The sequence below is a fragment of the Ailuropoda melanoleuca genome, chromosome 16, assembly GCF_002007445.2.
Source record: "Ailuropoda melanoleuca isolate Jingjing chromosome 16, ASM200744v2, whole genome shotgun sequence".
NCBI lineage: Eukaryota > Metazoa > Chordata > Mammalia > Carnivora > Ursidae > Ailuropoda > Ailuropoda melanoleuca.
Window position 1 is genome coordinate 78,305,423 of NC_048233.1, and position 25,205 is coordinate 78,330,627.

At 46.8% G+C, this 25,205-nt stretch overlaps 1 protein-coding gene across 2 annotated transcripts; it reads left to right on the plus strand.

The window, feature by feature from the left end:
• Window positions 1–9,589: 9,589 nt before the first annotated feature.
• LRRC55 (leucine rich repeat containing 55) lies at window positions 9,590–20,504 on the plus strand. 2 transcript variants are annotated; one of them, XM_011229232.3, is made up of 3 exons: window positions 9,590–9,925; window positions 10,840–12,385; window positions 16,330–20,504. In XM_011229232.3, the coding sequence occupies exons 2-3, from the start codon at window positions 11,665–11,667 to the stop codon at window positions 16,563–16,565; spliced, it is 957 nt and encodes a 318-aa protein (XP_011227534.1). In that variant the 5' UTR covers window positions 9,590–9,925; window positions 10,840–11,664; the 3' UTR covers window positions 16,566–20,504. The 2 variants fall into 2 exon arrangements, with proteins under 2 accessions (XP_011227534.1, XP_034502091.1); XM_034646200.1 differs by lacking the exon at window positions 9,590–9,925 and having other exon boundaries at window positions 10,499–12,385.
• The last annotated feature ends 4,701 nt before the right edge of the window (window positions 20,505–25,205 follow it).

Here is a 25,205-nt window from a genome sequence, read left to right on the forward strand (position 1 = left end):
CAAGAGAGATGGTGCCCCTTTATCCATGTGAACAGGTGGGACAGAGCAAAAGGTCGCATGTCACAAGGGTGGGGGGGTGGGCCTGACCTCCCTGCTGTTTCAGGGTATTTCCAGATAAACGTTTGCTCACCCTATAAGTGGGAGTTACTTCCCAGGGTCTGGGAAGGAAGCCCGCAGCTTTTCCCAATCCCTGCCTCCCAGCTCCTCCTGCTTAGACGCTACTCCTCTCCTTTTCCAGAAAATCCCAGGGCAGCATCTGGGCTCCCTCCCCCCACCCTCTTCCCTGGAGGGTGTGGATGCCCAGGGGAAGGTGACCGCCCTGAATGAACGGGCCAGAGCCATGATTCACAGTGTGGTGGTGCTAATTTGGAGCTGCTCTGTGGTCTGGCTGTGGCGTCCAGGGCTGACTGAAAGCATCTGGACAGCATCAGAATCACGAAAGAAAGGCGCGTCGGAAGGGCTCAGCCCCAGCAGCTACCCACGAAGAAGGAAGATGCAAGGAACCAGACAGGAAGGGATGGTGCTTTTCAAAATCAAGGCGTTTATATTAACCATATATATATATATATATATATAACATTTCTCGACACAGCTAGAGAAGAGAGATAGGTAGATTATCAAGAAAGAGTCAAAGGGAATTTCTAAGTCGAGCATTTTCTATTGATAATGAGCAAAGTAGCACCATTAAGTACCATATCAAATAAGCTATAAATGACTGGGTATTTTTATCAGCCATTACCACAGCCTTGTCTCTATAAGCCGGCTATGGACGTCTTATTACCCCCTTGATTCATATTCAGAGGACTCGGGAGAAATAATGTTTTCCTTTTTGTTGCCTCTTGGTTCGTTAAAACCTATCTTTCATAGGATGAAGCGAGTTATCTCACCTGAGAGATGCAAGGCAATAAAATCACCTAAGGGGTGAAATCACACCACAAAATGTGAACAATAAATAGCTTGTAGAAACACACACACACACACACACACACACACACACAAACTATCTAAGGAAGGTGATAACTGCAATTAAAAAAAAATCATTGAGCTTATAAAGAACACCTGACAAGGTAAAACAGAGGAGACAGAAAAAAATGCATGGAGCAAATGCATGGCTTTCTCAGGGAGGTCGCCCCCACCCCCTGGGAGCACGGAGCCCTGTGTTTACCTCCCAGGACCGTCCTGCATTCTCCCTTTAAGCAACTTCGCATCTTTACAATCATTTAAGATCTTTTTTTTCCCTGTGTCCCTCTCCCCAGAAAGGGACCTTGCCTGCTTTCTTGACCGCTCTATTTCCGTGCTTAGTATGGGAACTGGTGCCTAGGAGGGGGGTCGGTAAATAAGAAATCTCTCTTTCTGATCCCCTCAGGTAGAACTGCAGGCTCACGGCCAGCTGCTTCCACGGTCCCCTCATCCCAGGCTGGGTGGATGGAGGCCAAGAGGTCATCCTTCAGATCCTTCAAACTTAGGTCCTACATCTGCCCCTCTGCCCTGATTTGCTTTGCTTCACAGCACGTAACCTCACCTACCGTGTATGTGTTTGTGTGTATGTTCATCGTCTGGCTCCAGAAAGGGAGCACTAGAGAGCTGGAAATTTGTTTCATTCACTATTAAAGAGGAGACTGTCAAAATGTGTAACCACCAGCCATCAGGGACACCAATCAGAATGGATATTGGCCCCAAATGCCCTACAGGAGCAAACTGTATATCCATCAAACCTGGCTATCCTGCAGTTCATAGGACAGGGTCTGGAATATAGTAGGTGCTCAATAAATAGGTGTTGAGTAAGTGGATGGATTTCAGTCACCCTCTCTGTAAGATGGGACCTTAGAGCTACCCAGCATGTATTGGTTTCTTTCTGGCCACATGCTGGCCAACTCTGGTCAACTAAGGAAGCCATAAGTCCCTTTCTTCCGTCCCCAGCCTCCCTCCCGCCACAGCGAATGTGGACACACGGCCTCTCTCAAGAGGCCCTCAAAGCAGCAAATGTCTGCTCTTCCCACCCCCTGCTCCACTAGAAACTGATTGTAAATTTCTGTTATTTCACCGCTTTATATCCACTTCTGTCTCTTCTATCAGCCCCAGAATCCTCTGTCTCCAGTGGCACCAGTGGTAAAGAGTAGTGTCCCCAGATAGACATTGAACCAGGGCAGGGCTGTCTCGCCCGAAGAGCTTTGATATGCTCTCAGCAAAGTGGCCCAGGTATGGCTGACCCAGTGTTTCCGAGTTGAACTCGCTCATTCACGCTGCAAAGACTTGCGAAGTTCTCCTGCTTTTTATGTACCGGACACCAGAGGAAGACGGTAAACAAAGCAGGGCACCTGCCCAAACGTTGCTCACAGCCCAGCAAGGGAGACAGACAGGTGAACACGTGCTTATACTGAGAACTTCCGAGAGTAGGAGGTTGGAGCGCACAGAGAGCTGCCATTCCTAACAAATTTTAGTTTGTTTTCTCGTCTTAGTAAAAAATTAACTTTTCAGAGAAACATCCCTGGTTAACGCTTGGTGACCCAGGTTTGTGTGGGCCTGTCTGAGCTCTGCAGCTGCCTAGGACTTGCAGGACAGTGGCAGTGACTCCAAGAATACTGGGTGACAAAAGCAGCTCCCCGCACTGACCCCCACTTCCCATCGGCACTTGCCCCCTCTCCACATTTCCCTCTCCCCAAGGGGAGCAGATGGAAGCGAAGGGCAGAGAGCAGGAGCCAAGACCAACCACAGTACATATGAACGCAGCTCATCCTGAGACATGCAATTACGAGATTTTACTATTTATGCCTCCAGAGCGCTTGTACCCACCTTCTCAACCTTCTGCATGTACACACAGGCAGGCACGCACACCCAAGCACGCATGCATGCACACCTGAGCTGCACACGTGCACGCATGCGCACACACACACACACGCCGCTGTGAACTGTTCAGGAGCGATGCAGGATGGCAACTTTCAACTCAAAGGGAGGGTGTGGAGGATCAAGGCGGGGCAGGCAGCAAACATGCAAAGAGCCCAAGAACCGATCCATGGGTCCAGGAACCAAGGAGCAGAATGAAAGTGCAAGCCGGTCCCAAGTAATAAAGATGGGCCTGGATTACTGACCAACAACAAGTGCTGTGATTGGAGGTGTGGTCCATACTCACCTCCACCAACTTCCTCCCGAGATAATGGCAATAAAAGCAGTGACCATTTGTTGAGAGTTGGCAGTGTGCCAGCAACAATTACCTATTTTACGTGGGTCATTTCATTCTTCCAGCACCCCTGAGTCAGGTATTATTATTATTGTTGCCATTGTTGTTGTTGTCGTCCCATAGCCCTTGCTGTAACCACTGTCTTACGCAGGCTCCCACCACGTAATAAGGCCTCCCAGGTTGAATCAAGACATTTTAAAGACTGAAAAGGGCATTCAACCCACTTGTATGTAATGAAACTAATCATAAGGGTAGTGGCTATTCGTAGAGCTTCTAGAAAGGACCAGGAGCTCTGCCAGGGTCTACTTGTGCTGCCTCTTTCAAACTGTGAGGCAGCCCTGTGAGGTACATCCTGAAATCACGCCCATTTTAGAGATGAGGAAACTGAGCCCAGCGAGGATAAGGGCCACAGCTAATGACTGGTGCGGGAGGAATATGAGTCCAGTGTTGTTCCGCTTTATTGCGTTAGTGTGATTCCGCGGGCTTCCCAGGCAGCAACAGTACCTGTCCCCGTGCCCCAATTAACGAGGTTCTCCTTGGCATTTCCTTTAGATTAATACAGTGTTTGCTCAGCGCCCTCTGTGGTTGGCCATCCGTATGATTCCCATCTTTTTCATTATCTATAACTATTCCTGCTCTGAATATTTTGGAATGAACTAATGTCTTACTAGCTACCAAGTCAAAGGGATGAGCAACTTTCTAAGTGGGCCTGAGCCAGTTCCCAGTGCCTGCATTAAGTGCACACGTATCTGGCTCCTCCGTACCCAGCACATGGAATTTTACAGATGTTTTTATCGTTACTGGGGGATGGGGGGTGGGGGTATGGTTGGGTAGAGGGGGAAGGGCAGAGGTAGAGAGAGAATCTTAAGCAGGCTCCATGCACAGTGCGGAGCTCAACAGGGAGCTCAATCTCACGACCCTGAGATCATGACTGAGCCAAAAACAAGAGTTAGATGCTTACCCCACTGAGCCACTCAGACGCCCCTATCATTACTGGTTTAACTATTATCACAAAATGCCTTCCTTTGTTCGGCACTTACTCTCTGGTGAAACCAAGCATGGCTCCATACGATGTTTGTATCAGTTTTCAATTGCTGCATAACAAATATACAAACTGATTGGCTTAGAACAACACTCATGTATTAGTTTATGGCTCTATAGTCCCGGCATAGCCCTGGCACAGCACGGCTGGACTCTCTACCCAGGGCATTGCGTGAGGCTGAAGTCCGCACATTGGCCAGCTACACCGTCATCTGGATCTCCAGGCCATCTTCTAAACTCATTGGCAGACCCAGATCCTTGCAGACTCCTCACTAGCTGTCGGCCAGGGGTCAGTCCTAGCAAACAGAAGGCTCTCAGGCCCTCTCCACATGCCCCCCTACTCCATTCTCAGAGCTGGCAAGGGACAGTATCCCTTTTAGGGGTTCACCTGTAGGTAACACCAACCTGGGTAATCTCCCTTTTGATTAACACAAAGTCAGCTGACGATGGGAATAATCACAGGAGCGATATCCCATCATATTTACAGATTCGGATGAAACGCAAGGGAGTGTATGAGATGTGCGCATCAGGAGATGGGAATCTTGAAGGCTATTTTAGTTACCTCTTGCTCTAGCAAATTACCACAAATTTAGTGGCTTAAAACAACTGTATTATCTTACAGTTCTGGACGTCACGAGCCTAACATCGGTCACCAGGGCTATATTCCTTTGGAGTCCTCCTAGAGACTGTTTCCTTGCTTTTTCTAGCTTCTAGAGGCTACATTCCTTGACTCTTGGCCCCTCCCTCATCTCCAGGGTCAGCAAGTAGCATCTTCAACCCCTGCCTGCCTCCACCATCAGATCTCCTTCTCTCAGTCTTCTATCCCTTTTTCCCTTTGAGGGATCCTTATTACTACATTAGACCCACTGGGTTGATCTCATCTCAAGGTCCTTAATTTAATCACACCTACAAAGTCCTTTTTGCCATAGAAAGTGACATATTTACAGGTTTCAGAGATTAGAATAAAAACCTCTCTGGGGGCCCTTATTTGACCTACTACAAGAGCCATTTTAGGATCTTGTCTACCTTGGTGTTTTGGGTTTGGTTTGGTTTTCTTTTTTATTGAGGCATAATTAACATATATGCACTTTATTTTCTATATTTGCATCAGAAGAATTTACGTATTCTATCAGTTTTAAAATGATATCGGTGGGGCGCCTGGGTGGCTCAGTTGGTTGAGTGTCTGACTCTTGATTTCGGCTCAGGTCATGCTGTCAGGGTCGTGAGATCGAGCCCCACCCCCATCGGGCTCTGTGCTCAGTGGAGAGTCTGCTTGAGATTCTCTCTCTCCCTCTCCCTTTGCCCCTCCTCCCACTAGTGCTCACTCTCTCTTTCTCCAAAATTAAATAAATCTTCTAAAAATTTTAAAAATAAAATAAATAAAATGTTATCTGTAGCATTTCTTTTTTTTATAATAATATTTTTTATTATATTATGTTAGTCACCATACAGTACATCCCTGGTTTCTGATGTAAAGTTCCATGATTCATTAGTTGCGTATAACACCCAGTGCACCATGGGGGTAATCAGAAGGGGGAATGAAGTATCTGTAGCATTTCTTAACATATTTTGCACAGATTATTTCAAATTACTTATGTCTAAAATCTGTTTCTTCATTGAGTTTCTTTCCTTTCTAATTTTGTTTTGTCATTTTTTTGCTCAAGGAAACCTTATTGTCTTTCAATGTTACATGTTTGTCAGAAGCCATTGTGTCACAAATGACATTCTCCATATCTCCTTGACACACAGAAAGACATCATCTCTCCACAGCTGGGACAAATGTGCTATTCTGTTCACTCCCTGATTTGCTTTTCGTTACTGTTCATTTCTCTCTTTAATTCTTTGGACCACTTGGAACTTCTTCAATGAATAAAAATGAAATATGGCACCAAATCTCAATAACATTTCTTACTTGGAGATGACTTTCAACACTGTGGTTTCATTTCCCATTTTTCATTTTCTCTATTCTGATAGTGAGAATCACCTCCTCAACGTATGCTATATCCCATGGTCATTTTCCAAAGCACAAACACTAAGTAATGCCATTGACTGATCTTCAGTTTGCAATACATGTTTTAATCTTCCAGCTGGGGAAGTCCGGCACCACTGAGACTCAGCATTCCCCCATCATCATCCTCGTCTTCATTAACATCTTCTGTGCATCCGTGTCCATTTTTCCCCAGATGGCTTCCACCACCAGTTCACCAGATTCTGCTAAATACTTCACTAAATTATTATAATATAAAATGCAAAGTCATCTTTCCTATTTCTAAGCTGTCCCCGCAACTAGGGAGTTTATCTTTCCATTTCTTCCTGTATCTTCATTCTATGGAGGTTTCATAATTATCCCTCAATACATTTTTCATGTGGTAGATTACATTTATTCTCGTGCAGTTAAAGGTTTTCTGTCATTATCTCAACTCATTTGCCGTATATGTCAAGAAATCCTAAGGAAAATGATTTTTCAATTCATTTGTATCTACAACACTAAGATTAATTTCTGTGTATTTTCCCAGTAGAGTAAATCTTTGACATTCATGATTGAATAGTCACAGTTTCAATAACTTGCAAGAGACCACAGAAGGCCGTGGTATGTAATAATTTACCATTTTGCTGGGGCTCAAAATTGAATTACTCCTGCTGCAAGGCTGCTAGGTAGGAGAAAGTCACTTTGCTAAGGGAAGTAGCTGGATATTATCCATCCTTCAACTTTCCCCAATCCTTTGCCTTGGTAGGTCACAGGACCATTTGCACATTAAAGGTCCTGAGAAATCTGGGAATAAATAATCTGTTTCATTTTGTTTAACGCAATATTTCTTTTTTTTTTAAGATTTTATTTATTTATTTGATGGAGAAAGAGAGAGCACAAGTAGACAGAGTGGCAAGCAGAGGGAGAGGGAGCAGCAGCTCCTTGCTGAGCAGAGAGCCCGACACAGAGCTCGATCCCAGGACCCTGGGATCATGACCAGAGCAGAAGGCAGACCCTTGACTTATTGAGCCATCCAGGCTACCCATAACTCAATATTTCTCAGATTATTTGAGAACAAACATTTTTCTTATGGCACACAGTGTACCATGAGATATCACTTTGGGAAACAATGCTTTAATACTTAACTTCCAGATGAGTCTGGCTAAAAGATCGTTTAAAAGATTTCTGCCCCATTTATGCTCACTTTTTTTTTTTTTTTACAGAAGACATTATATACAATGACCATTGCATATGCAATGGTCAGTGGGGAGTTTTCTGAAGCTTTTGAGGCTTATCCTGCACCAGAAAACATTCAAATCACATGCAAGTGGGATATTTTCCTTTCTTCTCCCACTTGTCCCTTCTGCATAATGATTTCAGTAATTTTATACTCTGCCTTGTATTTTTTTTATTTTATTTGTTCATTCAACAAACATATCTGTAGTGCTCCCTGTGTCTCAGTACTTTGTTAATAACAACTCATATAATATAAAATAACTCCATGAGTTAGATACCATCATTCCTATCCCAATTGTACAGGCCAGAAAACTGTAGTTTCAAATGGTAAAAAGGCATTCTTGTCTAGATCTTATTTTTTAAGGAAACCATCTCAGGTGGTTTTCTTTATTCATATTATTGGTCTTATGGTAAACATAAATTTCATGTTATATAAAGGAAGAAAACTTCCATTCTCTGTCACTTGTTTTTTAATGTGCCTTTAGTCAACATTAAATATTGAAATGTTCTGATTACCTTTCTTAGTCTCTATTGAAATAATTATGTTTTCTATCATTTTTCAGTGAATGTTAATGACATATCATGCTAGCTTTGCTTTACTGAGGCCAAAAGTCCTTGCTTATGGTGGATTACTTGTCTCCACGTGTTGCTCTGTTTTGTGCATTAAGATTAACATTTTATTTCTGAGCTCATACGTGAGTTGAAGAACCATTCCCTTCCATAAGGGAGGGGGAGGTATAAATCATATTTACCCCAGCCAATTCAGTAGATCGATATGAACAAAGTAGCTACCATGTTACTCCACACCAGACACTATAGAACATGAAAGATTCAAACTGAGCATAATATGAGACAAGGCTTAGTAGCAGAACTTCTAAGAACATAAAGGAAAAGAACCATGTTAGAGAAGACAATGATTTTGAGGACTTTGTATGTGCCTAGAATCTGTACAACTTAACACGTGTTTTCTGCTCCTCGGTTTTGGGTTTCCCCAAGGACTTACGATATCACTTAAGCTGAAGAGGCCGCACCCAGATCAACTAGGCGAATGCACTGGACTAACGTGACCTCCGAAAGGGTGAAGTCTTCATCCCTCTTACTGGCAGCTCTATGCCTATCGTGGAGCCAAGCACCAGACTTACAGTGAGTGCCCAATAAACAATTGTATTAAAAAGAAGAAAGGAGCCAGCTCTTTGACCAAACCAACTGGTCAAGCTGGTTTTTCAAAGGCACGGTGGCTAGAAATGAGTTCAATGGGTCATAAAGAAAAGAAGTGTTGCAAAGACTTTATCTTCATGGAGGTCAATCTGTGGCGGGAGGGACAGGGAGCTTGGGAAAATGGGAACGGAATGGCAGACAGAGTCCTGGGGACCTGGAGAAGAGATCAAGACTACGAGGTTTTCTGGAAGCTTCCACTCTCCTAAAAACAGAGCTGAGTGTATCTGCAGCCCCAAGTACCCTACCTGGACCTGTCACTTGGCCCTTTGAATCCCAAAACTCTCCAACCTTGTAGGGTCAGGACTTAGGGACAATTAAGGAACACAGAAAAGGTCTCACCTTCCATAATTGTCCCTGACAAGCCCTGAGCCAGTCCAGCCACCTGGTACCTGGTGACCAAAATACATTCAGACCCAGGGAAGCAGATGTTACATATGGACTGAGTCGATATATCCCATCAAGTGAGCAAACTTGTCACATGCACTTCTCCTCTTTCCTTCCATCCTTATTCCTGTCTTCATTGCCTTCCCAATTTCTCTCCCTGCCCCCCCGAGAAGTTCCTTTCCCCTTTCCAACCCATCTCCGTTTTCCCTTCTGGGCCCTCCTCCATCTCAGGTTCCAGATCCTTGCTTTGCCCGCACTCCAACCTCTCCCACTGGGCCCTTTTGCCCTTTCCCCCTGCTTGCCCTTCTGGCTTCGCCCCTGCCCTGCCCCCTGCCCCCTCCTCCTATGCCCCCCTTTCCTATCACTAGGACCCCCGCAGGTGACTGTGGATTCTGCCACTGTTTCCTTCTCGTCTCTCGTCTTGGTGGGGTCCATAGCCAGCTCTCCTGTTGCTCAGAGATGTGGAGGCAGTTGCTAAGAGACAGTGAAACGTCAGTACCTGGCCCTCGAGGAAAAAAAGGGAGTGAAAAAGGGAGAGAGGAGGGGGAGAGAGGAAAGGAAGGCGGAGGGAGGGGAAGACCTGGCGGAAGCCACAAACCCCAGCAGCCTCAGCTGAGTTTCGGGAAGAAGCATTCAGATTCTGTGAACTTTCTTCTAAGCATCCTCTCTCTGATTCCCCTTTTTGAGTAAAAGAAGGGGAACCGGCCAGGCACCCTGGCACAGGACAGGAAATCACAGAGGATGCTGCCCCGGGATCCAGGAGCCGTGGAGGAGGAGAGGCCGGGGGAGGGGAAGTGCCGGGGAGGCAGTCTGTTCTCCTGAAGCAGCAAGCGGGATTCCAGGATGAGGGAGGGAGACCCGTGTCTGCTGCAGATTGATGGCTGCGTCCTTGGAACAAAGTAAGTGGGCTCCTGAGGGCCTGTGGGAGTGCAAGGCGAGACCCTGGGGTTCAGGAAAATGGGTCTGGATAAAGGAGCTGGGTGATTTCCCAGTGGGCGGGATTGAGGCTGGAAGTGCTGGGAAGGGAGGCAGTGCTAGACCAAGGGAGTGAGGGAGGACAACTGAGGACAACTAGGGGCCACGGAGGATGCGGGGGGCCTCAAGGGATGCGGGTGGATGGCAGGGCTGAGACACCAGGTGTGTCATCGTGCAGTCTCTCTGCCTGACCAAATGTGGGCGTGGGCTCATGCTGGGGGGCAGAGTGGGGCGCTTGTAGAAAGGGCGCTAGGATTAGGGGTGTGCATGGGGGAGGGAAGGCGGAGGGGGCAGACTGGAACGGTGGCTCTGCAGGACAGCGTGTACAGAAGAAAGCTGGACAGAAACGGGGAGGAGTGAGTGCAGGGTAGGGCAAAAATGTGGGGGAATCACAGGAGAGCAATGTGTGCGTGTGTGTGTGTGTGTGTGTGCGCGCGCGCGCGCGCGCGCTCGCGCGCGCGCTCGTTCGTTCCTGTATGTGTGTGAGAGAGGGAGAGGGGAGTGCTAACCATGTCTGAAAGGGGTATGCAAATGCAAATGACCAGCGTGCGTGTGCCCGTTTTCTTAGAGAGTTGTTCAAGGGTGGGGTGTTTGGTGCTGAGGGGCGAGACTAGGAGGAGAAGCAAATGCATCTCGCCCAGGACAGAGCCCCGGAGGAAGACGGGCAACCACAACATGAGGGTGGGGTCTGAGCCCACTGCTGCCCACACCTGACCCACAGGACGCAGAGAACTCTGTTGTCCGTGGCGGAGAAGAAGGGGGGCGGGGAACCTAGGAGGAGACAGCGGGGAGGAGAGGACGCTGGAGATCTCTGCCTGAGTGCTTTCCTTGTTGACAGAGGGAATTCTGCCCCCGCCTGCTGAGCACAGAGCTGGGCTGGGAGAGAGGCACTAGCTCAGGAGAAGTCGCCAAAGCGGTCCTAGCTGACCCCCATCCCGCACCTCCAGGACATATGGCTCTTTCCAGCCTTGGCAGACGACAGTGGGTGTCACGTGGGGTCCTCCCCAACCTGGGGAAAGAAGAGACTCCTTGGGGATTTCAGTAGATGCTGAGGCTGAGGACTTGGGCTTTCAGGAAACCCATGGAGACCCACTCCCTGCCAGGCTCTCTTCCCAAAATACCCACCCCAGGACCCCCTTGGACTCGAGCCCCCTGGGCCACCAGGAGGAATGGCTTCTGAGAATTCCAATGCTGGAGACCCAAACGCAGCCCTGGCCTCTAACTGGTCCCAGATGTGGGACAGGGCTCAGGGTTTTTAGACGTACCAGGACCTTCAACAGGCACCTTTCATGTCCTTCCCCGCCCCCACCACCATCAGCTCTCCAACATAATACAGAGAGGACGCACCCAGCAGTCATGGGTGAGAGGAACAGAGATCTACAGGGACCCTTCCAGCACCTGCTAGCAGCAGGTCCCTCCCCATCCTCAGCTCCTTCCTCTCTAAAGTTTTGATCGTCTTCTCAGACCCTGAGGGGCCTCAGCTGGATTTATTGTCCCCTGGGCTCCAAAGGGGGGGCTTCCTGTGGATCTCACCTAGGGAGCCCTCTGGTGCTTAGAGGCTCTGGGGAAAGGATTGAGCAATGATACCACGTGCCCAGAAGCCCCACCTTCCAGGACTCTGGCCCTGATGTAGCTGGCTTTCTGAGCCACTAACTCTTGATTCATGGACATCACCTCAGCCCCAGTGGGCTCCCCAGAGCGCTGCTGCTGCCAGCTGCCTAAAATGGGTGACACCTGGTCCCAGCTGCCCTGGCCTGGGCCCCCCCACCCAGCCGTGCTGCTGGTCTCCCTCCTCTTAGCAGCCGGGATGATGCGCTCAGATGCTGGCACCAGCTGCCCCGTCCTTTGTACGTGCCACAACCAGGTGGTGGACTGTAGCAGCCAGCGGCTGTTCTCCGTGCCCCCGGACCTGCCAAAGGACACCCGCAACCTCAGCCTGGCCCACAACCGCATCGCAGCCGTGCCGCCCGGCTACCTCACGTGCTACATGGAGCTCCGGGTGCTGGATCTGCGCAACAACTCCTTGGTTGAGCTGCCCCCAGGCCTCTTCCTCCACGCCAAACGCTTGGCACACCTGGACCTGAGTTACAACAACCTCAGCCACGTGCCAGCCGATATGTTCCAGGCAGCCCACGGCCTCGTGCACATCGACCTGAGTCACAACCCATGGCTGCGCAGGGTGCATCCCCAGGCCTTCCAGGGCCTGGTGCAGCTCCGAGACCTGGACCTCAGCTACGGGGGCCTGGCCTTCCTCAGCCTCGAGGCCCTCGAGGGCCTGCCAGGGCTGGTGACCCTGCAGATCGGCGGCAACCCCTGGGTGTGCGGCTGCACCATGGAGCCGCTGCTGAAGTGGCTGCGAAACCGGATCCAGCGTTGCACAGCGGGTAAGGCGGGCGGTCAGGACAGGGCGGCCGGGACGGGGCGGCCGGGGCGGGGCGGCCATGGGCACAGAGGGTCTTGCCTCACTGCACACAGAGGCTCCAAAACACAGGGAGGGACTGAGAGGTCTTCAGAGCCGGCGTGTGCCTGGTCTGCACTGGCTTCCGTGTGCACCAGCCCTTTCACGCCAACGGTGGTACCCATGAGATGCTTGCTGCGCGTGCTGGGCGCCGGGGACCCATTTATTAATGACACACACCCAGCTTGCCTCTGTGGCACAGATGACCTGGGGGCAGACAGAGAGTAAACAAGAGTAGCTGATAATAGACAGTGTGTGCTGGGCTTTCACCCTGACCTAAGAACTCAGCACGCGTTATCTACCCCACCTTGATGACCCCCATTTTGCAGGTGAAGAAACTGAGATCTAGAACAATGAAAATCCTTGCCCAGGGTCACTCCTTTAGAAAGTAGATGCGCCATGGATAAAACCCAAGTTTATTTGACTTCTAAGCCCCATTCTATCTACTCTACTCTCTGCTTTTAAGTGTTCCACGTGCTGGGAAATAGAAATGGCTAACACTCTTTATTTTAGTACTTACTATCTGCCAGTACTTACTATTACACTTTATTCTAAGCATATTTCATATTTAGCTTATCTCATCCTCATAAGAACCATGATAAGACCACACACACACTACTCTATAGAGAAAGAAACCAAGGCACAGAGAGGTTCGGTAACTTGCCCAAAGCCACACAGCTGCTAAGTGTTGGAGTCAGGATTCAAACCCTGGCAGTCTGGCTGCTTTCCAGCTATAGCCTGAAGAGTCAGAGCCAAAGCTAACAGAAAGAGTCAGGGCAGAGTTCTGACCGGCCAAAGGGCCTCAGCAGAGCTCTGCAAGGTTTGGACACGGGGTGGGGAACTGAGAAGAGAAATGGATGTGGCAATTTAACCAACCAATCCCAAATGGGGTTGCACTGGGGACTGAGGAGCCTAAATCACACAGGCATAATGGGCCCTGGCCTTGCCCGGAGACAGGCAACGTTCAGTTGTGGCCCCAGCCACCGGCTCTCTTGCGTGGCAGCACCAAGCCCCAGCACCAGCCTCCAGCAGTAGGACAACAGGAAATAACTGTAGGCACCATCTCAGGGGATTTCCCAGAGCCTGGCTCAGAGTGTGTTCAAAAGAAACGATGCTGAATGAGGTAGGAGGGAGAGGAGGACTGAGTGGGGAGCCCAGGACCAAAATAGTTTAGGGGGGCTGTGGGTCACGATTCCACTGTTTCTACACAGCTGTGGGAGGAAGTTCTCTGGGACCAAAATAGCTGGGGACCGAGATGGGGCAATGCTAGGGGGCATGAGGGGGATGCTGCCTGGAGCGGTCTCCCCACCTGCTCACCCTTGCACGCTGCATGTCCTCCCCTCTCTCCTGTGCACTAAGGACAGAAAGGGCCTTCTGGAGCACAGCTTCCACCACACCCAGGGGCTCCCTCTTTTCTGTGATCTCTGAGGCCCTGACTGCCCTTCAGAAGAAGCGCAGCCTCCCATTGAGCAGGAGAGGGGTCTGCGACCCCATCTGTGCAGCCTCATGGCAGTGCTGATGAAGGACTTGAGTTCCAGAGAGGGAAAGTAACTGCCCAGTGGCCATGACTAGAAACCTAGGTCCCCTGTTCCCCACAGAACATACTCTTCACCACATCACACTCTCCAGGATATTTCCTCTTGGGTGCAAAGAACTTGCCAGTGTGGGTAGGACCAGGCAATCCTTTTCCCTTTGTCATCTTCTTTTTCTTCCCCCACTATTATCCATGGTTTTTGGACAAATCCGAACAGAAGAGGACATAAAGCTACCCTTGGGATATAACTCAACCTCAAGACTGGTCCCTTGACTTACCAGAGGGCTGCGTCATCCCTCGGTCTCTGATCCTAAATTCTCTCAGGGTATTACCAGCTGCCCTCAGAGCCTCATCTGCTGGGTCCATACCAATTGCTCTCAGTTTCCCCACATTCCCCAATGTCACATGGTCTTGCCACCACCCCAGTCACGCACACAATAGACTTTGGAGTTCAGAGTCTTCAGTTCCACGAGGAGACCCCTTGATGATCAACTCCAGACACAATCCTGTCCTGAACAGGGTCTGGAGTGCTATGCATATGGCCTATAGGGAGCCTTCCCCCCGGGAATTTGGAGCAGATCACATCTTCTTCCCCAAACCGACTCTTCATTTCTAAGAGATCTCTAAGGAGAATGATGTTCATCCATTTGTCAAAAGCGTCCTTCGAAATCCATCATTTCCTTTGCCCTCAAAAACTACAGAATGAATAAGTAGCATTTATGCACCACCTAATTTAGAAAACTTCTTCATATTGACTCTGTTCGACAATTTAGGTTGAATTATCTCTTATGGAGGGAGACCATGAGAGCCAGAAAGGTAAAAAAGACTTGCCCAAGATGAGAGCTTGATTAATGTTTATCCACTGGGCAAAGGAAAAGCTGCCTGCTGGAAAGCCGGTGCTTGGTACCGAATGGCAGAACTGCTACCTGCATGCCACTCTCACCTCCAAGGCAGAGTACGATGAAACCATTGACGACCATCATGCATTTGTACAAGTGACCCTGGAAGAGTGAGGTGGGACCATCAATGATGGTGAGAAAAGTAATCCCACTGAGGAAGACGTCCCTCCTACAGAAGTCTATGTGCAGAACCTGACCCTCCCTGACTGTCCAGGAGACAAGCCTAGGATAATAACAAAAGCACACACATAGTACTTACTATCCACCAAGAGTATATTATTTATATATGTTAACTCATTGAGTCCTCACTACAACCCAATGAAATAGATTCTATTATTATCCTCATTTTACAGATGAAGGAAGCAAGACACAGAAGGGTTATGTAACTCACCCACAATCACACAACCAGTCTGGGGATTTGAACCCAGACCAATATCTTCACAGCCCATATTCGTAACCCTATACTCTACATACCTGGAAAAGCCAAATGGGATAGTAAAAAGACCCAATGCTTCAAAGTTGGATGGGGTCATCCATCCACACATTCACTTAACAAAGTTTCATTGAGCACTTTCACAGACAGGAGACTATTCAGAGACTAGGGACACTGTGGGAAAAACTTATATTTAAGGGGGAGGAGACTGATAATAAAGAAACTGTAAGACATGATAAATACAATGGAGAAAAATTAAGCAGAGTAGGGAAGTAGAGAATGCCCAGAGAATGGTGATGTGGAGTTACTGTATTATATAGATTCATATAGAAAGACCCTATTAATAAAGTGATATTTGAACAAAGTCCCCAAGGAAGCGAGGGATGGAGCCATGCTAAGACTCAGGGGATAAATGAGATAAATACAATAGCTCCCCCTCTCCACCCTGAAAAGGGACACGCTCAGGGTGATGGAAGAATGATCAAAAGCTGTGTGTGGATGGAGCAGAGTGAAGAAGGAGCAGAGGGAGAGAGAAGAGAAGAGTCCTTGTAGCTCACAGTGAGGACCTTGGCTTTCATTCCATGGGAAGGTAAGAAGTCAGGGGAGGGCTTCAAGCACAGAGTACCTGACATAACTTCAGGTGTGAAAGATACTGAGCGAACTGCATCAAGATGGTTTAAAGGCAGAAGCCAGAATCCAGTTAGGAGTCTGTCGTAAGAGATGATGATGTCCCATGAAACACCCAGATCCACCATCAGCAGTGACTATTGGACTTGAGACATTTGCAAAACTATCTGAGCAGTGATCTCCACGACTATAAAAACTGGTATAAAAACACTTGATCTGAGGGTTGTTGAGGAGAGTAAAGAAGGTAAGTAAAGTTTTTGACACATAGAAGAAACTCAATAAAAAAAAAATCTCAACTTCTCTTGGGAGGTGTGGGGGACTATCCTTTCCACTCCCTCTCCTCCAGCCCCTCACCATTCCTGGGTTCTGTGTTGCAGATTCTCAGCTGGCTGAGTGCCGGGGTCCCCCTGAAGTCGAGGGTGCCCCACTCTTCTCCCTCACTGAGGAGAGCTTCAAGGCCTGCCATCTGACCCTGACCCTGGATGATTACCTCTTCATTGCGTTTGTGGGCTTCGTGGTCTCCATTGCCTCCGTGGCCACCAACTTCCTCCTGGGCATCACCGCCAACTGCTGCCACCGTTGGAGCAAGGCCAGTGAAGAGGAAGAGATTTGACGTGGGCACCTGGCATCCCCCCCTGCTGCTGGCCACCACTGCTGCTGACCACCAGACACCACTCACTCTGGCTCTTGGTGCCCTGGCCACCCCTGTCATGACCCAAACAAGGTCAGGAAACTACCTTTGTGTGATCTTCAACTGTGGGCCAGACACTGTGCCAGAACTGGAAATATCCAATGACTCTGACCTACTCCCTGCCCCCAAGGCTCTTACCTCTAATGGAAGAGAGAGATTCAAAAACTATTTCCTTTACGACAATTTGTCAGCACTCTCAGCACATAGCTATGAAAGCTCAGAGGAGGGATCATCAATTGTGCCCAGAAAATGTCCAAGAGAATTACAAGAATGGAGGCAATTTGTGAACTGAGTCATCAAAATCTGTCTGCTTTGTCAAATAGACAAAGAAGGGTGGACTTGAACAAATGACAGAGTCCAAAATATGCATGGTGTGTTGAGAACAGTGACCAATCCTTGTGACTTAAGTGTCTAGAGCAGGTGTGGCACAGGACCAAAACTTCCCTCTGACACCCTATCTTTCAGCTCCTGGAGTTGCCCACCACTGCCTCCAGAGGGAGAGAACACCTCTGTGCCCTCCTAGGCCTCCTCCTGCCAGGAGCTACCAGGTGAGACCACCTTCTACTGACTGCCTCCCATACTACATGCACCAATTGCAGCCTCCCAGTGAGGTCCCAGGTACCAATCTGAGGTACCTACCCTTGTCTCCTGCCTCTCACTCAAGTTTTGGCTTCAGAAGAGGGAAGCAAGAGATCCAGCAATGGGGCAGCAAGAGGCCTGGCACCTGGGAACTCCTAATCTTGTGACTATTCTTGCCACGGTGCCCACACCAAAGGATCTCACCGGGAAAATGCACTGCAGCATGAGGGTAGCCAAGACTTAAGGAGGACAAGGCCACCACAGTTATGACTGTAGGAGATTTTCTCTTTCTCCCAAGCAATTCACCCAATTAAGCATCAGGGTATGAGAGCTATTAATTACCAAGCACTTGCCGGTATCAGGCACTGTGATAAGCTCTTTCCACAGACAACTCCCTTTAATGCAAACATCAATCTCGTGAGGTAAGCATTGTCATTCCCATTGTATAGATGAGGAATTGAAGGCTCAAAGAGGCTTAAAGTCACTTTTTGCTTAACAAGCAAAATAAAGTCTGTGCTCTTTCTACCCTATCCAAGCTGGGGAACATCATGGTTCCCTCTAAAGTTATATAAGTTCGAGTTCAAGTAATGATTAAGTGCCCCCCAGTAATAGCCAGGCACTCTTCTGGGCACTTTTAAATCTACTGACTCACTTATTTCAATTCTCAGAGTAACACTGCCTGGTGGTCTTTATTATTTCCATTTTACAGATGAATTAATCATAGAGAGCTGAATATCTTACCCAAGGTTATCCGGGTAAACTCTAGAGGGAAGGTGATAGGCAGCTCCATTTAGGGAAACTATGTCTAATCAGTCCGTCCAAAATCAAGTAGCTTCATGTGCAAAGCACTATTATCGTCATTGCTGCTGTCATCTCCATCCTCGTCATCAGCCTCATCAGGGCCTTCCCTGTATTTGTTCAGCACTGGACAGCTCCTAACACGCTGTTAGCGTCATTCCAGACTTCACAACCCTATATGCGAGGCAAACCAAACACAATTACTCCTATTTTACAGATTGGAAAATGAGACTCAAGAGCAGGCATGACTTGCTAAAGCAGTGAAATTGGGACTCAACTTCAACTCGGTTCTCTCTCCAGCTTTCCCAGGTGCTTGAGGAAGAGAATGCCCAGGATGGCTGGGTCGTGGGGCTCTTGGATTCAGCAGCCATGAATGTCCAGTAGATCAGCTAAATAAAAGGCAGTAAAACCAGCTGCTGCACAAATTTAGATGTGCTCACAGTAGAGCAAATCACAGCCTCTGAAACTCAGAAGCGGCACAAATAACACCTGAATAGGAGTCGTCTGCCTTGCAAAGTGTAAATAACACATTAAAACTAGTGGCCATGGTTGCAGTCAGGCAAAAAAGAAGTTCTTTGGGAAACAAGAGAGGAAGCTGTGCTAACCTCTCCTACTCAAGCCCTGCTGTGTTATGTTGCAAGAGATACAAAGGGTGCAGGAGAGCTGTGGGGTAAGAACCTCAGTAGGATAGGGGAAGACATTAAGGCACACAGTCCAATGTTGGTAAAGCTGGCCAGGGTAAAGTTTAAAACAGGGGCTTTCTAGTGTGCCCCCCAGCTCCAACAAATTTGCGTCATCCCATCCTCCTGGAAAAGGAATAAAGGAAAATAACATGTCAACTTCCAAGAACTCTTCCCTTCCTCATGCTTCCCTGAGCTAGTCCAAAAGAGCACCCAGAAACTTTTTAGACCTGGGGTACTTGAACCTTGTATCCCCTGCATCTCACCAACAACATTTGGGCAAGAGCCTGCTCCTGTGACATCTGGAACAGAACTGTACCTGCTCTCTTCTTCCACTATTCTGCTCTTCACCAGTCAAGCTAACAGCCTAATGTATTTGGCAAGGAACTTTTAGAAATAATAGTCTTGATGCAAATAGCTAAGCCTCCCATAGAGGGACACCATATACATCTATTACAATCTCCTAGAGACTCTTATTTGCTGAAATATAGTTAATATATTTTAAAATATGTACTTTTTGCATAGAACTAGAACCAAACAAGACACCAAATGCCCCTTGAATTCCAATGTCCTTTCTAATGAGACTATTTAGTCCCCATTAATGGCAAACCTTTCTGAGTAAGATACACAGCATTTAAAGAACAGATTCTTCTCCAGCTGCTAGAAGGACCCCAGTTAACTAAAGCACAATGAAAAAACTCTTTGCCTGCCAAGGAATTCCATGTCTCTCACCACTACCACCACCATCTTGTGCAGGCTATCAAAAGCAATCTTCTAGAAGCATACTTTTCTAGAGGTAATATAACTGCCCTAGTTGTAAATGTTCACACAACCCTGCTGACCAAGAAACCATGATGGTATTCCTATAAACCTTGAATAAGTTTTTTCCAGACTGGCTAACATGTAAGTGTTGGGGTATCTCTGAGTCCATGTATCTGTTCATGAGGGTCCATGTACGTTGGGTATATACTGATATAGGGCCAACCTCTCTGGAACTTGAGTTCAGTTCTCTGACACAATATACTCAGCCATCTGTTTATTGCATCACTTGATACACTAAGATAGAATCCCATTAGGGTTAGGTTAGGGATAGCTGCTGAAAAAAATATAAAAAGAGAAATATGTGGCTGAGGCAACCTAGCAACAGCCTGACTGCTTCCCTCCATTCTCTATCTCTCAGAGATTTGTCCTTATCACAGAAGCTTCCTTCATGCTGGGCCTGAGGATATCAAAGTTTAGCTAACCAACAGGGCTATGATGGTCAAAGTCTGGTCCAAGAAAATTTTTCCTTAGAAAAGACCCCAATCTGCACCACACAACTCTGGACCAGTTGCTTCTGATCACTCTCAGACAAACCCTCATCTGTTTCTCCATTCCCATAGGGATTACCAGGAAATCTTGCAGAAATTAGTCCCCAGAGATGCTATAGAGTTTGCTAGCTCTTTTCAAGGAAGACGGTATATGGAATTAGAATAGACCAAGAAAGGTATTTCTCTTCAGCCATCAAGAAAGACCTACAACCTTCATTTTCTTTATAGATGTCTTTACTGATATTGCTTTGACATCCTTTTCAGCTCTAGAAGAGTATAAGGAGACATCTTTGCCCATTCCTCAGAAGAACAATTTCCCAAAGCTAGAGAAACTTGTCTGCTCTACCCACCTCAGAAGGAGGCAAAAGGGAAGTGTAGGAGGCAAGTTCCAAGGTCCTGTGTAAATCACCGCCGTGTTTGCCATAGCACTAGGTGGAGAGCTCTGGATCCACTAAGCTCTCAGTTTTTCTAAGCATTGTCCTGTGGAATGCTGATGTCTAGGGGTGGGAGGGTTAGGGAGGGGTGGGGGGAAAAGGACGATGCCAACCTTTGTATGGAGATGATTTTATAACCATGCACTTTTGTAACTGTGAAGAATTTTTCATAAATGTACATTAATAATAAAGAGTGTATAGTTTAACAAATTTTCTAAGGAGTTGTGAAGAGGAGGGAGCGGGAGGGAGGCAGGGAAAGAAAAAAAGAGAGAGAGGAACTAGGCAGAATCAAGAGAACGTGTGCCAAAATATACACACAAGAGGTCTATGGGGAGGGAGTAGATGGGAATAATTAGGAGATGTGCCAGCCATGGAGGGGCATGTGTGGGAGTGGAAGGAACATCACAGAAGCATATTTCTACCATGCAAAAAAGAATACGCATGTGTCTGTATGCACACACCCCTATGTGTAGGCATATTTTGGTGCCTGAAATTACACAAAGAAGAGAGCATATGTCTTATACATGTTGGTGTTTGCAGCTTGGGTCATCTATAAAACATGCCAAGGCAAGTGGGTGTGCCTGCCTAATTAGCATCACTAAGGAGCATGTGCCAGGGAGATGGCCCACACCAGCTGTGTGGGCATGAGGACCCTAGCTTAGGCATACAGGTAAACCAAGCATCTCAATGCATGTTGTAGGGGCTAGATGATGCCATCACTGGTATTGATTCAGTCTCTGTTCTCACAGGTTAATAAAGAAGGGAAGGGATTTTCAATCTCTTGGGTCTTGCAAATGTTACCTACACACCATTGGAAATGAGATGGTTGGACAGTGTACCCTGGGAAAATGGACCAAAAAAAGGAGCAAAGTGTACTTCTATAAGTACAATGGCAGCCGTTTTTTACTCAATATACTAAAGAGGAAGTGGTTCTGAGCAGGAAGTTGATCCAAGCAGGAAGTGGATCTGAGCAGGAAGTGGATCCAAGCAGGAAATGGCTCTAAGCAGGAAGTGGTTCCTTCCACCAATAGGGATTTTTGCTTTCCTATGTCCCTCCCACTCCAATTCCCACAGGGTATGGACAAATACTGCACTCAGAGAGTAAAACCACTAACAGGAACACAGATACTGACTCAGAACACTCAGACAGAAAGACAAAGAACATGTACAACCAGAACCAATGTTTTCTGAAGTAGATTGGAGAGATGCAAAACCTTTCTCTTAAAATTAAGTACTTAATAGAGACTATTCTGAACACGTGCAAAATCAAACACAAGGGTCATGGAATAAGCGTAGATCTCACAGAAGTCCAGACCTTGTATATTTTCTTCAATATTGTCCCTAGTGCCAAGCATATACCTAGCAATTTATGACGTCAACAATAATGATGATATAAGTTTATTGAGCATGTACCATGTGCCAGATGTTGTGCTGAATCACTATACATGGATTGATTCGCTTAATTCTCACAACAACCCAAGATAGGTACTATTATTATACCCATTTACAGGTAAGGAAACTGAGGCTCAAACACATTAATACGTGCCCAAGATCACACACCTAGTAAGTAGTAGATCTGGGTTTAGGCATTCAGTAATACCTGGGGACTAACTGACTTCAGGGGACAAGAACCCCATAAGTCATAGAGAAAATCCAGTCTCAATCAGAAGTAAGTTTTAGTCACAGAGGTCCCATGCAGTCATCTGGTGAAAGAAAATTAGAGGGTAATAGGTAGCACCAACACATATCCTGTATGTTTCATTGCATACAGCTTTGATTACTGCATTGGTCAAGGCTAATTGTGATAACAGGTGATCCCAAAATCTCAACAGAAGAAAGGTTTATTTCCTGGGTTATTTAACTTAATGAAGCCTTGTTTCCTGCCTGTGTCACATACCAGTGCATGTCAAAGGCTCTGCCCCACATGAGTTATTCCTTCCATCTAGTGGCTCTGCCATCCCTGAGGCCACACAGCCCTCCACTAGATCCTCTGTAGTGGGGTTGATCTCAGGGGAGATTTTGGAGGGCCTAAGCTGGAAGTACATCATCATATTTCATTGGTCTGAACTCAGTCCCATGGCTCCATTTTACTTCAAGGGAGTAGACTAGTATGTACCTAGAAGGCAAAGGAAACAGGGTTAAAGAAGCCCCACCAGTCTATAACATTATCTGCTCTGCTGGTCACCAAATACCTGCCATTCAGTCTTCCTGCCACACGTATCTTACCCTGTTACCATGTCCAGCTCAAAGCTCAGGATCACCAGTGGTGCAGTACTCTCCACTGGGCCTCCTCATGGTCCAGTGTCCCATGAACAAAAAAGGAAAGTTACCACACCCACCCACTTACGCCTACCCAATATAAAATGGTGTCCCAAGGCCAGCATAGCAGCAAACTAAAAGCCTTGTTTGCATAGTGGGAAACAAAAACACACAGCAGTCATGGTCCATAGCAATTCTGAAATCTTGGTGGGAGATCATTTTGAAGACCTCAGATCAAATTGCTTTATTAGTCGCAGATTCTGCTTTCCAGTGAGAACTCCTTTATCAGTCATTCTCTGTAGCTTCTGAGTTTTCCTCTTGGAGGGTCTCCCTTTTCCATTACCTACCATGACCATATCTAAAGTGGGTACTGGGGAGCATGCAATCTTTGGAAGTTGCCCATCTCCTTTAACCAGTCTCACGCTGGTGCAAATATGCTGGCCTGAACTTTGTTTTAGGTCTCAATGGTCAAAAACGGTCAAATTTTTGAATCCAGGTTCATAGTTTCTTAGTAATTTATCTCTTACATTGGTAGATTTCATTCTATTTGCTTCCACCAAGTTCCAGGTTTCGGTACACACGTAAAGTTCTTTCCTAAAAGGTGTTTTCAAGCTGACCTTGACTCCTTGTTTTCTCTTCCCTGGTGACTTCTCTCTTAACAGTAACCTTGCTATTATCTGAAACGGTAGATAAGAACATTCATATTACTAATCGTTTCTCCCTGGCCGAGTTACTTTAACTGAAAAATTTTTGTGGGTCTATTGCTTAAAGCCTTTTCCAATTTTATCTCCTATCATTTAAGTCAGGAAATAGTTAGCTTTTCCAGTTTTATAATGCTCCAAATTTTGTATTCTCTCCCTTCTTTTCATTTCTACTTACAAGCTGCTTTAAAATTAATTAAAACATTAAAAACCTAACTTGGATCAACTTGGGCTAAGACCAAAAGTGTCTGAAACACACAGGCAATAATGCAACATGAACCCATGACAAGAAAGAGCCTCCTCATTGAAATGATCATTGTGATGAGAGGTAAGGAAACTGAGAAAAAAATATGACCAAGCCAAAGAGTTGGCCTACGCAGTCAGAGCTCAGAACATTTCCCAGAAATCACTGCTGCAGGATAGGTTCGTCATTAGAGGGATAGGAGGGAGGGATTGGAAAGAGCTACGGCCCATGGATGGTGGTTAAGAAGCTACCTATGGAGAAAATGTGGGCTGCTTTGTGTCGCTGGCCGTTACCCACAGCCCACTCACCATGGAAGCCAGAGATCACAGATTTAAAAAGTCACTACGAAAGGGTTATGGAAAAAAAGAATAATATCAAATGTGTTCCTCCCCAGCTTTACAAACCAGCTCATGGAATCACTTAGAAGTACACAGCGTGGAGTTCTAGAAAATACGTAACAATGTGGCTGACTGTTACAAAACAGAGGGTTCTAGTCCTACAGCTGAGCCAGTACTCAAAAGAGATCCCTATGTATATAAATGAAAAGCCAAAGCTATGGAAATGGTTCATACAAGACTCTTAGCTGGTCAAGACTTAGATTCCCATATAAAAGAGTGGTTTATACCTCCATTCATTCAAAAATATTGATCACACACTTCCACGTGCTAGGCACATGTTTCACGTGCTGTGTGTATGGCAATGAACAAGATAAAGTCCCTGTCCCTTTGGCTACTCTCTATATGGGGGTGGGGTGGGGTTGGGGGAGGAGAATCCAATGATAAACAAGAAAAATAAATACTTCCAGATGGTGACAAGTGCTGCAAAGAGAATAGAGCAGAAAGAGGGTTCAAGGATGAGGTTGAATAAGTAGGTCCAGATCATGTAGGTCCTCGTGGACCCTGGTCAGACTTCACATTTAATGTAAATTGCATGGTGAACCACTGGAGGGGTTTAAGCAAGGGAATGGCATGCTCTTATTACACTTTCAAAGGCCATACTAGATGCTATATGGGTAATGCTCAACAATTGGGAAGGAATGTAAGCTAGGAACCGGGAAGGGGCCTCCTGCATGAGTCTAGTTGAAAGATGTTCTAACGGGGACCAGTGTTGGTGGTGGATTAGGAGACAAGCTGAGGATAGATTTTAGAGACAGAGCCAATGGGACTTGCTGATGGATTGGATATGAGGGGAGAGAACAAAAGAGCAATCAAGAATAACTCATCTTTTTTTTTTTACTTCAGCTATAGCTAGCTATGTTCAGCAAGACCCAAGTAGCAGAAAGGCTCTCTTAATTCTATGAAAAAACAAAAAAATACAAACAACCCACAATCAGTAAGTCAGAAAACCCTGATGAGTAAGTTGGAAGGAGGAAGGGGGAAGCAGATATCCAAACAGATTCATAATGTCAGGAAACAACCCAAACCTAAGAGCCCAGAGACAGGGCAAAAAAATATCTGAACAGACAGCATTGGTTTAAATGCTCTGTATCATCGCCAAGGTCCCAGCGGATGTTAAACAGAGCCCCGGAGCTTCGGGGACTGAGTTCAAGCCCAGAGG

What these genes read in the sequence shown, in the direction of transcription:
- LRRC55 (XM_011229232.3), top strand. Translation starts at nt 11,665, where the DNA reads ATGGACATCACCTCAGCCCCAGTGGGCTCCCCAGAGCGCTGCTGCTGC. An exon ending in GATCCAGCGTTGCACAGCGG is followed by an intron (nt 12,386 to 16,329) that starts GTAAGGCGGGCG and finishes TCTGTGTTGCAG; the next exon opens with ATTCTCAGCTGGCTGAGTGC.